Source organism: Pteronotus mesoamericanus, unplaced genomic scaffold, assembly GCF_021234165.1.
Source record: "Pteronotus mesoamericanus isolate MK-2021 breed Mesoamerican mustached bat unplaced genomic scaffold, CSHL_Meso_final contig_1018, whole genome shotgun sequence".
NCBI classification, from domain to species: domain Eukaryota; kingdom Metazoa; phylum Chordata; class Mammalia; order Chiroptera; family Mormoopidae; genus Pteronotus; species Pteronotus mesoamericanus.
Window position 1 is genome coordinate 4,496,740 of NW_026555002.1, and position 12,278 is coordinate 4,509,017.

At 55.8% G+C, this 12,278-nt stretch overlaps 1 protein-coding gene across 1 annotated transcript; it reads left to right on the forward strand.

Annotated features, from left to right (window-relative positions):
• Positions 1-314: 314 nt before the first annotated feature.
• Positions 315-6,906, forward strand: NMUR1 (neuromedin U receptor 1). Its single transcript, XM_054570644.1, has 3 exons — positions 315-372; positions 2,597-3,487; positions 5,787-6,906. The coding sequence occupies exons 2-3, from the start codon at positions 2,638-2,640 to the stop codon at positions 6,314-6,316; spliced, it is 1,380 nt and encodes a 459-aa protein (XP_054426619.1). The 5' UTR covers positions 315-372; positions 2,597-2,637; the 3' UTR covers positions 6,317-6,906.
• Positions 6,907-12,278: the final 5,372 nt, after the last annotated feature.

A 12,278-nucleotide genomic window follows, 5' to 3' on the forward strand; every position in this document is an offset into this window, starting at 1 on the left:
ACCCGGATCTCTCGACTTCTTTCCGAGGCCGTTTCCCGTCTGTGAAGTGGGCCGTTGCGAGGTTCCGGGAGCTGAAGGTGCTTCTGGAAGCGCCCCGTCAAACGCTGGGAAACTAGCCGCTCGCGTTCGGGTGGGGGTGCGGTCGCCCAGTGGGAGCGTGTCTGGGTCCCGCGGCAGACAGGCTGGCGGGGACGTCGGCCCTGCCCCCTGGCGGCGGCCCCGGAGGGGCGCCGGCCACAGACGGGCGGGGCGACGGGGCGGGCTGCGGGTGGCCGACGCCGGCAGTGGGCCGGTCTGCTCGCTCCAGGCGCCGCAGGTGTCTTCGGGGGCGCCCCCCGCCTCTGGATTTCGCGAGCGCAGACTGCAGGGTAGGTGAGCGGGGTGCCGGCGTGGCGTGGGCGAGGGCGCGGCGGCGGACGGGGCGCGCCGCGGGCCCGGGGCTTGGGCGAGGCGAGGCTGGAGGAGCGCGCGGGCTGCATCTTCCCGGGACGGTGGGGGTCCGAGGCTCCCGGAGGGGCGCCCCCATCTCCGGAGACTCACAGCCTCGCGCGTTATTCGTCTTATCCCAGGCCACGCAGACCCTTCCCCGTGGTGTAGGGAGCCCCTCTTCCCCCTTGGTCTGCGCTGCGCCCTCCCAGCTTATCCCCGCTGTTGCTGCCCTTGGCTCCCGCACCAGCGGGGTAGCGGGGGCAGAGGCAACGTTTGAGTGGATGAAGATGCACCACGACCCCACGATGGGGGATTAGGTGGGAGGGGCAGGGGGCTTGGGAGAGACTTCCGGGCAGAGGCCGTGGCGCGGAGGAAGACACTCAGGATTCAGCATGCTTGGGGGGACCCTGGGGCCCGGTTGACTCTATCACTGTAATAAAGAAGAAGAATGCTTGGGGCCTGGGAGCGCAAAGGACCTGGAAAGGAAAGTTGAAAGGCGCGTGCACAAGTATGGGGGCCACTGGAGGCCCCGAGCCCCGCAACTGAGGAGACGACATAGGGCTGGAGGAAGACCCAGGAACTGAGTCTTAAAATCTGATTGCTCCCAGGGGAGAGTTGATGGGGAGGTGGCGTGGGGACAGGCTCAGGGGGGCAGTCTCAGGCCGCTACTCCCTCTCCCTCGGACGGCCCTTCCCTTTCCTCGTGGGACTTGAGGATCATGTTACCTACCATGCGCCAAAACTGAGCGCCCAAAACCTACGGAGGTGTTCCTGAGGACTTTTTGTGTAGTCTCTCATGTAATCTTCCCAGAAGCCATAAGGTAGGCTCTATCTGAGCCCCCTTTTCACCGATGAGAAGACCGAGGCGCAGGAAGCGGGGGTTGCAGCGAGAGTGCGGCGGAGCTGGCGTTGGAGCCCACCCAGGCTGGGGCGCTCAGCGCCGTGGCCTTGGTCCTTAATCGCTGCACTCGGTGGCCTGGCAGAGGGGGGCAAGAGACGTTGGGGGCCCCCAGAACGGGCGGTGCTAAGGGTGTCCACTATCCCCCTCGGACAGTTCAGGCCGTGGAACACAGAAACAAGAGCCAAGTTCCTAGAGCTCGTTTGGAGGTTCTAGCAGGGGAGCGCAGCTACCTGTGTACCCTTGACCGAAGACCCGTCCTCTCCTCCGGAAGGGGAGGTTGTCCTCTTTGACTGAGTGTGTGTGCAGCTTTGGGAGGACACTCATGGCTCAATGAGGGAGGAAGGAGACACCCGCCTAGCCAGCCAGATCAGCCGAATCAACCCTGGTGATCAGTGGGGTGACAGATGTCGCAGCCAGATGGCCCTCACTTCCAAGAGCCAAGTTTTGGAGGAGCACGACAGTTTTTAGCCCTTGATCCCTTCAGTGACTCAGATGTGCTGGTAACCGGCCCCTTTGGTAGGTCAGGCAGGCCTCGGGTTAACGCCTTTCAGGGATTGAGTGCCCTCAGTCCTTGTAATAAGGCAACAGCCGCAGAGACGTTACCAGGCCAATGGTCGCACAGGCTGGGACTGGGGAGGCTGGGTTTGAACCCAGGCAGTTGCTGCTAGAGCCCTTGCTCTTAAACACCCTGCGATACTGCACGTTGTGTCCATTTCACGGATGCCCAGACTGAGATCCTGTCCCGAAGTCTGTGGCCTGACAGGGGAGAGCTCCACGGGGGCACTACAGGTGGCAAAGCCCGTGCTCAAGGGGGTTCATCGTTTGGTCAAAGGGTTTATCAGATCGTGAAATTTAAAATTGAAGTCCACTTCTTATCATTAACAATTTTTTTAAATCTATTGACTTTTTAGGGGGAGAGAAAGGGGGAGAGAGCAAGAGAGAAACATCCATTTGTCATTCCACCTATTCATGCATTCAGCGACTCTTGCCTACGCCCTGACCGGGGCATTGAACTGGCAACCTTGGCCTCTCGCGAAGGCGCTCCGACCAACTGCCCTACCCAGCCAGGGCCACATTTTATCATTTTTAGATGTACATTTTTACATCTCTGAATTGTAATGCATCTTACATTGGTGCAGATGAATGGGTGACGGACGTTTTTCTTTCCCGGGAGCACATAGAATAATGGCACCTTCGGTTTGGTGGATTATGACGGGGCCAGGGTTCTCTGAGTGACTCTTCCAGGTGTCTCTGTCTTCTGTTCCAGAGGTTGGTTTCTGCTCTAACTGTTCCATCTTCCCTGGAGACATGTCCCCCATGGATGCAAGCAGCCTGGCGTCCTGCAATGACAGTAGGGCCTGGGAGCCCTTTGACCCCACGGACTTGAACCTGACCGACAAGGAGCTGAGACTCAAGTACCTGGGGCCCCAACAGACAGAGCTGTTCATGCCCATCTGTGTGACATACCTGGTGATTTTCGTGGTGGGCACCCTGGGCAACGGGCTCACCTGCACGGTCATCCTGCGCTACAGGACCATGCGCACGCCCACCAACTACTACCTCTTCAGCCTGGCCGTGTCAGACCTGCTGGTGCTGCTGGTGGGCCTGCCCCTGGAGCTCTATGAGATGTGGCGTAACTACCCCTTCCTGCTGGGAGCCGGCGGCTGCTACTTCCGCACGCTGCTCTTTGAGACGGTCTGCCTGGCCTCTGTGCTCAACGTCACCGCCCTGAGCGTGGAGCGCTACATGGCCGTGGTGCACCCACTGCAGGTCAGGTCCGTGATGACCGGGGCCCACGTGCGCCGCGTGCTCGGGGCCATCTGGAGCCTTGCTGTGCTCTGCTCTCTGCCCAACACCAGCCTGCACGGCATCCAGCAGCTGGTTCTGCCCTGCCGGGGTACGGTGCCCAGCTCGGCTGTGTGCACGCTGGTCCGCCCAAAGGCCCTCTACAACCTGGTCATACAGATCACCACTCTGCTCTTCTTCTGCCTGCCCATGGCCACCATCAGCGTGCTCTACGTGCTCATCGGGCTGCGGCTTCGGCAGGAGAGGCTGCTGCTGCTCAGGCAGGAGCCCTGGGGCAGAGCCAGGTCCAGAGACAGACGCAGCCTCCAGCCGCTACAGGATAGAAGTCGAACGCAGGTGACCAAGATGCTATGTAAGTGTTGCTCTTGGGAAGAGGGGCTGAGCCAGACACAAGGTACAAAGCTGGGGCTTTCAGGGCCTCAGGGCGGGGGCTGTGTCTGGGTTTATGAGTGAGAGGCTTGGGATCACGCGCCCCACCGTGGTGTGTGTGCATGTACATGTGTGTGCATGCATGGATACTCTTTTAGATTACCATTTGTGAAATGTACACCGAAGAGAAATAGTCACGACTCATGGCAGGATTGGCTGCATAATTTGCAGGGCCCAATGCAGAATGAAAATTCAGATTCCTAGTTCAAATATTATTAAGGATGTCAAGTCAGCAACAGCAGAGCATTCAACCCTTTTAAGCTTGGGACCCTGTGCACACGCACAGGTGGTACACCGATGACGCCAGCCGCGGTCACGGAACCAGACCACAGACAGGGCCGGGGTACGTGGCTGGGCTCCAGGACAGCACAGCTGTTCGCGGCACCTGGACGCTCCAGATCTCTCATCCTGACTCCCCACATAGCTTGGCTCTATCCTTCCGTACATCAGCCTGGAAGGCAAGGTCAGGGGCGCAGAGGCCCACGTTCTTGAGGAAAGGATTCTAAAGGGTGAGGATCGGTCACGGCTCCCTCCCCAAGCCCGAGTGATAGGATGCTGATGCAACCAGTCCCTGCAGAACCACATGGTGGGATCTGGGGGCAGCTGGAGAGATAAGATGATGTGTTTCTTCCATCTGTGTCTGCGGTCCCCTGGGGACCACAGGAGTGACCATTGTCTAAAAGAGAATTGTCACGAGGTGCATCTGGGAGGGCTGGGTGCAGAGTGTGGGGGAGTAAGGGCAGAAGTGCGGACGGACGAGCTGGCCGGGTGAGGTTCTGGATCTTGGTGTGGCCTTGGCTTGCCTCTTTTTCAAAAAGAGTGGCCCTGGGGAAAGCAAGACAAACTAAACCTAAACCAGTCGTGGATCTCTGCCGCGTCCCGCCCCGCCCTGAGCAGGGCCTGAATCAGGCAGGTGGGAGCGGTGAGCCCGGCTGGGCCAGGGCTGGCGAGGCCTTGGTCGAAGCCTTGGGAGTCCAGCCGGCTAACGGGGACAGCCCCGTTCCCAGGAAGAGGCCACCCTTCTTACTGCCCGGAGTGCGGCGTCGCTTGTCATGCCCTGGAGCTCCTTGCTTGCCTCCCAGCCTGGCACTGTGCAGCCAGCACTACAGACCAACGGCCCCACCCTGCCCTGCCTCGGGCTCCCGCATATCACAGGGTCCGCATCTGCTCAGCTGGGGTGGCCCTCACCCTGGGCAGGTGGGGTGTGTCCTTAAAGCTACCCTGCTTGCTGGCTTGGGGCCCTGGCTCTCTTTTCTGCCTCCCTCTGTCCCTCTGTCCCTCTCTCCCTCCTTCCCCCACCTTCTCTTTCTGAAGACGTGCTGTGTACCAGGCTGTGTGCGCGGGGCGGGGGGGGGGGGGGGGGCGGGGGGGGGGATGGACGACAGGGAAATCTGGGATTATAAGGAAAACAACACTGGGATGAGATGGGGAAGATACCGCTGGGGAAAGATAGCTGAGCAAACACAAGTCATAAGAGACAAAAATCAAGGCGGAGCCTGTGACAGGGACCCCAAAAGGTCACAGTTGGTTAAGACCAGGGCTGGGAGGGAGCTGGGGAGAGAGAGTGCGGGCCTGGCTGCCCTCTCGTGTCTGTTGCTGTGGGGGGGCGGTGATGGCAGGCTCCCAAGTAACCGGTCTGTTAGTGCAGGGCAGGATATTCGCTGGGGCTCGGACAGCTGGTGGCTGGGGCTGGAGGGCTTCTGGGGCCAAGGCAGGCACGGTGGGCTGTGTGCGTTTGTCTTGCTCTCGATCCCTTAACCTCCCATCTCCTGCTGTCGGAACAGCGGCCCTTTCTCCTGCTTCACTCTGCTCATGCATCAGCGAACACGGTCCCCGCGGCGGTGCCCCGAGCAGGCCTTCGCCGCACAGCCTGCGTCAGACCGGGGCTCGGTGTCCACACCTGAGAGACACCCGTTCCGAGTTGGGTGGTGAGGCAGTTGGGCTGGGCCGGCTTGGCTCCGGTGTCCGCTCCTGGTCCCGTGGCTGTGGCCGGGGCAGGGCGCACACCCTCTGCCCGACCGGTCAGTGGCAGTGGTGAGAGCAGCATCTCCGACAGGGATGCGGCCAGGGCAGGCAAACTTCCAGAAACTTCCAGATGGCCAGTGGGCGTGGGGGGCCTGTGGGACGGGAGAGAAGGTGAGAAGGCGCCGGCCGCACTGGAGCGGGGGAGGCAGTGGAGTGGGCGCCGGCGGGCACCCAGCCTCTCTCCTCTGCCCCCGCAGCTGTGCTGGTCCTGGTGTTTGGCATCTGCTGGGCCCCGTTCCACATCGACCGCCTCATGTGGAGCTTCGTGTCCCACTGGACCGACGACCTGCACCTGGCCTTCAAGTACGTGCACATCATCTCTGGCGTCTTCTTCTACCTCGGCTCGGCCGCCAACCCCGTGCTCTACAGCCTCCTGTCCACCCGCTTCCAGGAGACCTTCCGGGATGCCCTGTGCTTGGGGACCCGGAGCCACCGCCACCGGCTCTGCAGCAGCCCCCGCAGCCTCAGCAGGGTGAGCACGGGCAGCACCCTGTGTGACATGGGCTTCCCGGGCAGCAGGGCCCACCCTCTGGCTGAGACGGGCCCCCTCCCCACGGGAGCCTCCCAGCAGCTTCACCTGGAGGAGCCAGCGGGCCTCAAGCAGCTTTGGGAGCCACACCCGCCCAACTCCGCGGGGATGTCTCCATGCCTGTCCCCCTTTGTGGCCTGTCCACACTGCAGCCACCTCAGTGACTCCTGCCCCCACCACGTACCAGAAGGGACATAAGGTTACCGTCTGCCCTCCAGACGCCCAGACCCCCAGGCAAAGTCCTTCCCTGCGGGACCATTGCAGCTTTCCTTTGGGGACATCCCCACTGCTGTCACCAGTTTCTGAAATGTTTTCATGGGTCCCTGCCTTCCCTTGGCACTTTTTGCCCCTCCCTCACTTCGGGCCTCCACCTGGGACCTTGTTCTTGCCTGACCCCTCTGCAGCCCCAGGTCAGTTTATTCCGCTCTGGGATCTCCACCTGGTGGCACTGCTGGGTGGTAGGGCTGCCAGCAGCCTGGGGGGGCCTGGTTCTTGTCTCAACCCTGTTGCCGCCTTGCTGTGTGGCATCAAGCAAATCACCTCCCCTTTCCAGGCCTCGGTCGCCTGTCTGCAAAAAATGAAAGGGGTCCCCCCCAGCCTGAGTGTCACACTTTGACACGTTAGCTGTGTTTTCTCTGCGTGTGCATAAGTCATGGCTGTACTGAAACCAACTGAGGCCCTCAGGTTACCAAGGCGGAAATGACTGTCTGCGCCCTCCCAGCCCCCACGCCAGTCCCGCCCTGCCTGCCCTGTGCACGCCCCTGCCCCTTCTGAAGATCGGCTGCACAATGCTGTGAATATACTCAAACAATATTAAACTGCGTGCTTAAACCGTTAAGGTGGTAGATTTTATTGTGTGTATCAGGACAATTTTTTTAAAGAAAGAATTAAATCTAAAGGAAAAGAAACAAATAAAAAAACCACCCATAACGTTACCCTCCAGAGGTCGCCACTTGGGAGAAAGGAGCGTGAGCGAAGGCTGTGCAGAGCTGTGGGTGCCCAGTGTCACCTCCGAAATGAGCTCTCAGGGAGCCCTGGGGAGCTTGCGGGGAGTGGTCAGACCCCATACCTCAGGCTGCAGCCCGCAATTCTTCCCGAAGACTAACTGTGGGTTCCTGAGGGGCCTCTTTTTCTTTTTTTTTAATTAAAAAATATATATGTTTATTGCTTTTAGAGAGAGAGAGAGGAAGGGAGAAAGAGAGAGAAACACATCGATTTGTTGCCTTCCATACGTGCCCTGACTGGGGATCAAATCTGCAACCTAGGTATGTGCCCTGATCAGGAATCGAACCCCCAACCTTTTGGTGCACAGGATGACGCTCCAACTGAGCCACATCTGCCAGGGCCTAGGAGCCTCTCTTAAGTGACAGAGATGACTCAAGTTCCTGAGGAACTTTGGTCAGTGTGTGAAGGGCCTACTGTGTGCAGAGAGGGGCTGGGTAGACTGGGGAAAGTGAAGGATGTGAGGTGTCAGCAGGCACGTGTTCCCAGTGTAAACTCAATGTATTCTCTTCAGTGTCCCCATGGCTTGTCGGTAGATAGGTCCCATCTGTCACAGGTCGCTGGTTGCCCTGCAAAGTGGAAACAGCAGCTCTGGGCTCAGCCCTTGAGAAAAACAGATGGCGGTGGGAAGGGCAGCCAGCCGGGTCTCACCTGCCCTCTCTGGGAAGAAGCTTCCCTTGCCGCTGCGTCTTCCGCCCCGCTCAGGGGTGGGCAGCATTCCCCTGAGTCCCCAAGGCTGGCTCCTGTCACCCACAGCCCTCCTCCTCCCGTTTTCAAGAGTTTGGGTCCTCTTTACTTCCTGTCCGCTCCACTCCTGCCATTATCCTGGGTGACATCAAAGTCCATGCGATGGCGACTGCCCTACTGCTCTGGCATCAGCTCCTGATCCTTCCGGATCAGCTCCATCACCCTGGCTCCTCGGCCCTTTGGTCACATCCTCGCTGCCGGGAGCTCCGGGAGCACTTCCCTTCCAGGCAGTGTGAACTCCTGACCAGGCGGCCTCCTTCCTGCGCTGGCTCTGCTGCCTGCGGGCTGATTGACTCTTCCACCCCTTCCTCGGCCCCCTGCTCTGCTTTCTCCCCATCCATCCGCCTCTGCTGACTTTCACCTCCTTTCCATGGGCTCTTGAGCCCACGGTCATCACACACATCCCTCTCTGCCAGTATTTCTGAGGGTCAAGGTGAACATACTGGAATCACCCGTTCCTTCTCAGGAAAAAGGACTATTTTGTCTGGACATTCAAAGTCCAAGATTAATCTTATCAACAAACAAAGTTGCACTTGCCCACTCTTCCTTCTGTTAAGTGTTTGCTCGGGAAAGGTCAAATACACAGCACTTCATAGCTATTCTTGCTGAGTCAGATGGTGTTTCCAAATCGATCTGCTATCTGGGAGCGCTTTTCCTTTTGGACATTTCTCAGCGTCTCCCCTTCCCCATTCTTGTCTTCTAATGGATCCACCAAGTGTTCTTCGCCCCAAGTCTTCCTTGTAGAGAGGAGTTGCCTTTGTGGGGAATGGGGGCTCCCTAGGATTTGAACCCTCTTTCCATTAAGGGGAACCCCTCAGTGGATGGCACCACAGAAACTGAACGAGTTCTGGACACTCGCCACTGCTAATGTCACTGTGGCCCAAAGCGGACACGTAGCCAGAGGGACTCCTACCCGGAGCGAGTGGCACTCAGACCCGTGACCACAGGGGCACGTGTGTCCAGGGTGGCGGTGCCAGAGCAGGATCCTGTCCAGCCTGGTACTGGGGCTTCATTTCTGTCTGTTTTCTTGATATTCTGCATTCGTTGGCCAGAGTCCTTTGCTGTTGTCTGAAACCAGGAACCTTAAGAAATCCATCCATCCGCTGGTTTGAAGATTACACATTCTGTTTGTTCTGCTGGTGTTTATCTTTACACATTTCTAAGATAAGCAGATGATATCACTTATTTTTTTTAAACCCCCAACTGCAGTCTGTAATGCTTACTCATTCTCATTCTGTTTCTCACTCTGTCTTTAAAACTCTCTCTCTCCCTCTCTCTTTTTTTTAAAAGAAGCAAGAAAGGCCCTGGCTGGTGTGGCTCAGTGGACTGAGTGCTGGCCTGCGAACTAAAGGATTGTTGGGGTGATTTCCAGTCAGGGCACATGCCTGGGTTGCGGGCCAGGTCCCTGGTTGCTTCTCTCCCTCTCTGTCTTCTACCTTTCCCCTCTCTAAAAATAAAAAAAAAAAAAAAGGAAGGAAGGAAGGGAGGGAGGGAGGGAGGAAGGGAGGGAGGGAGGGAGGGAGGGAAGGAGGGAAGGAGGGAGAGAGGGAGGGAGGGAGGGAGGGAGGAAGACGGCAAGGGAGGGAGGGAGGGAGAAAGGTGAGCCATGGCCGAGTAGCTCAGTTGGTTAGAGCATAGTCCTGAATCCCCAAGGTTGCAGGTTCGATCCTCAGTCAGGGCACATACAAGAATCAACCAATGAATGCATCAATAAGTGAAACAGCACATCGATGTTTCTCTCTCTTTCCACCCCACTTCCTCTCTGTCTAAAATCCAACAATAAATAAAAATTTATAGAAGCAAGATGAGAACAGTTTAAAAGAATTTGATCCTATAAACATTTACAGTCCCCTCTGAGTCAAAGCTCTTCCGCACAACAGAAGAACTGCAGTGTGCATCCCGGGACAAAGCCGGCAGGTGCAGAGGTGGTGAGCAAGACCCCCGGAGTCTGGCTGTCCAGGCCGGAATTCTGGCTCATCCACTAATTACCCTTAGAAGTCAGAATGCCCCCTCCTCCAGAAAGAGAGAGAGAAAGACAAAACAAGAAATGGGGAAGGGCAAGGAAAGACACACACAAAAAATGGCCTTAGGCCCAAGTCAGACTGGACTGAAAGTATTAGCATTTCTAAAGGAACGTGAAGCTGCCTACACACAAATGAGACTCAGCAACCAGCATTGGCAGCAGTGTCCTGGCAAACAGTGTCCAGGTTCCTAAACCCACGATTGTAATGACTCTGGAGGTAAATGTCCCTTCGTGTGGCCTCTTTAAATATAATATCCAGGCCTCACCCTCTTTCAAGCTTCTGCACAGGGCAGAGCAGAGCAACTGGGGGCTGTTTAGGAACAGAGGCCAAGGCCCAGCTTGGGGACCGTGGGGGCTCAGGGAAGGCTGTACCTGGCTGGGTTAGAGTGCCCTGGCTCAGAAGGGTGGCCCTGGCTGGGGCTAGACTGGAGGGCCTGCAAGCTGCTACCACATTCTCTAGAACATCTGTAAGGGTATCTGGGATCTTTTTAGTTAATATTCAAGTCATTTCATCAGCCCTAAACAATGTGGGTATCATTTGCTCAGCTAACATCTACTGAGAAGAGGGTCCAGGCAGGGATGAGGCCGTACACACAGGCCAGCAGAAGAGGCTCTGAGAGCTGGAAGTGGGCGGACCCAGGAGAAAGTCTCGTGGTCCCGTGGAGGGAAGGCTTCCAGGTGGAGGCCAGGCTGCTCAAGACCCGAAGTCCTGGGAGAAGGGGTCTGATTGGCGAGGGGAGGGTGGAGCACCTTTAGCGATGGTTCACCAAAACGGAATCCAGGGGAGGAGGGGCACGACCCCAAAGGAAACAAGAGCGGTCAGGAGGAGGAATGGACCCTGGACAGGCGAAAACAAAGCAAACGGACTGAGGCTGTGTCCACGCTGTCGTTCTCTGGACTCGCCTGGTTGCCTTCCTGAACTTTGGACTGGAACCTTCCCTGTGGTCTTTTTCCCTGTCTCACCTGCGTTTGCAGGCATAGGCAGGATTTCTTTCGTTTTCATTTTAGAGAAGTTGAAAAAAAAAGTACACAAAATGAAAATAATTACTTCTATTCCCAAAGCTTAAGTTAACCGCTGTTGACATTTGGGCCTTTGATGCCTATCATTTTCACACATATATCCCCTCCCCCGTTAATGAACAATAAATAGCTTTCAATCATTTGTTTTACAAAACTGCCTAGAACCATCTGGTGGAAGGTCAATGGTTGTAAGAGATGGTGAAGCTGCTTGCAAACTGCCTGGTTAACTCTACTGTCACTTAAAGTGGACACTGGACGTTGAGTGCCTCCTAGAGGGATGTGATAGAATGGCAAGGCTCCGACATCGTACTGCCAAAAACCGAACTGGATCTTGTGAGGCTTCCAGATCTTCCAGCTTCTAAGAGCACTCGGGATGGAGGAATATGTTCAAGACACCATGAAGGTGTCAGCCAGATACAGAATAAGGACAAATTCTAGAGGGCAAATGACTTGGTTTCTTCAATAAATAAACAGCCCTTAAAAAGGATTCTTTACTATAAATTTAAACAGGTTTAAGACATTTCAACCAAATGTAATGTGTGGACATTTTAAAATCCTAATTCAAACAAAACAACAGTAAAAAGACATTTCTGAGACAGAAAACTGAACACAGATTAGATATTAGATGATATCAAGGCCAATATCCTGGAGTGTTACATAATGACATGTTGGCAGGCAAAATGATAGGATGCTTGCAAAAAAAAAAAAAGGAGAAGAAGGGAGAAGGAGAGAGGGAAACAAGTGGGAAAGTAGGGCAGGGAATAGTTGAGAAAAGAATGGAAAAATATTGAAGTTTTGAAGTTGGGTGATGGGTAAAAGGGGATTCATTTGTCATTTTACTGATTATGTTTCAAAATATCCATAATAAAATGTTTACTTAAAGTTTGCAATAAAGATTCACATAGTTGTCTCTCCATCAGTGTGACTGCTTCTCTAGGTTAGATACCTACAAGTGCAATTCCTAAATGTAGGGAACGAGAAGTTTTACTTTGACTCAAAATTGCCACGTTTCTCTCTAGATGTTTGTGATAAGGGGCTTCAGGATGCACTACCTCCAAATATGGCCCCTGGGAACCCTGAATATTTTAAGTTGAGGGAATTTAGAAGGGCAGGTGCAGGGAGGACTTTCTGACCTTCCCCTGAAGCAGGTCACAGAGCCCTGCGTGAGAGGCGCCCTCTCTGCCCCAGAGGAAAGGGGCAACCTTATGTTTAAGACAGACAGACTTGAATGAACAGGCTCTGCTGTTCCCCGTTTACTACATGAACACTGTACCCCTTCCCATCCTATGGCATTTTCCACGACTCTCTGCTCTTCATCACACTCAGCAGAAAACATTCCAGTTAAACTTCAAATCTTCATTTCCTTAT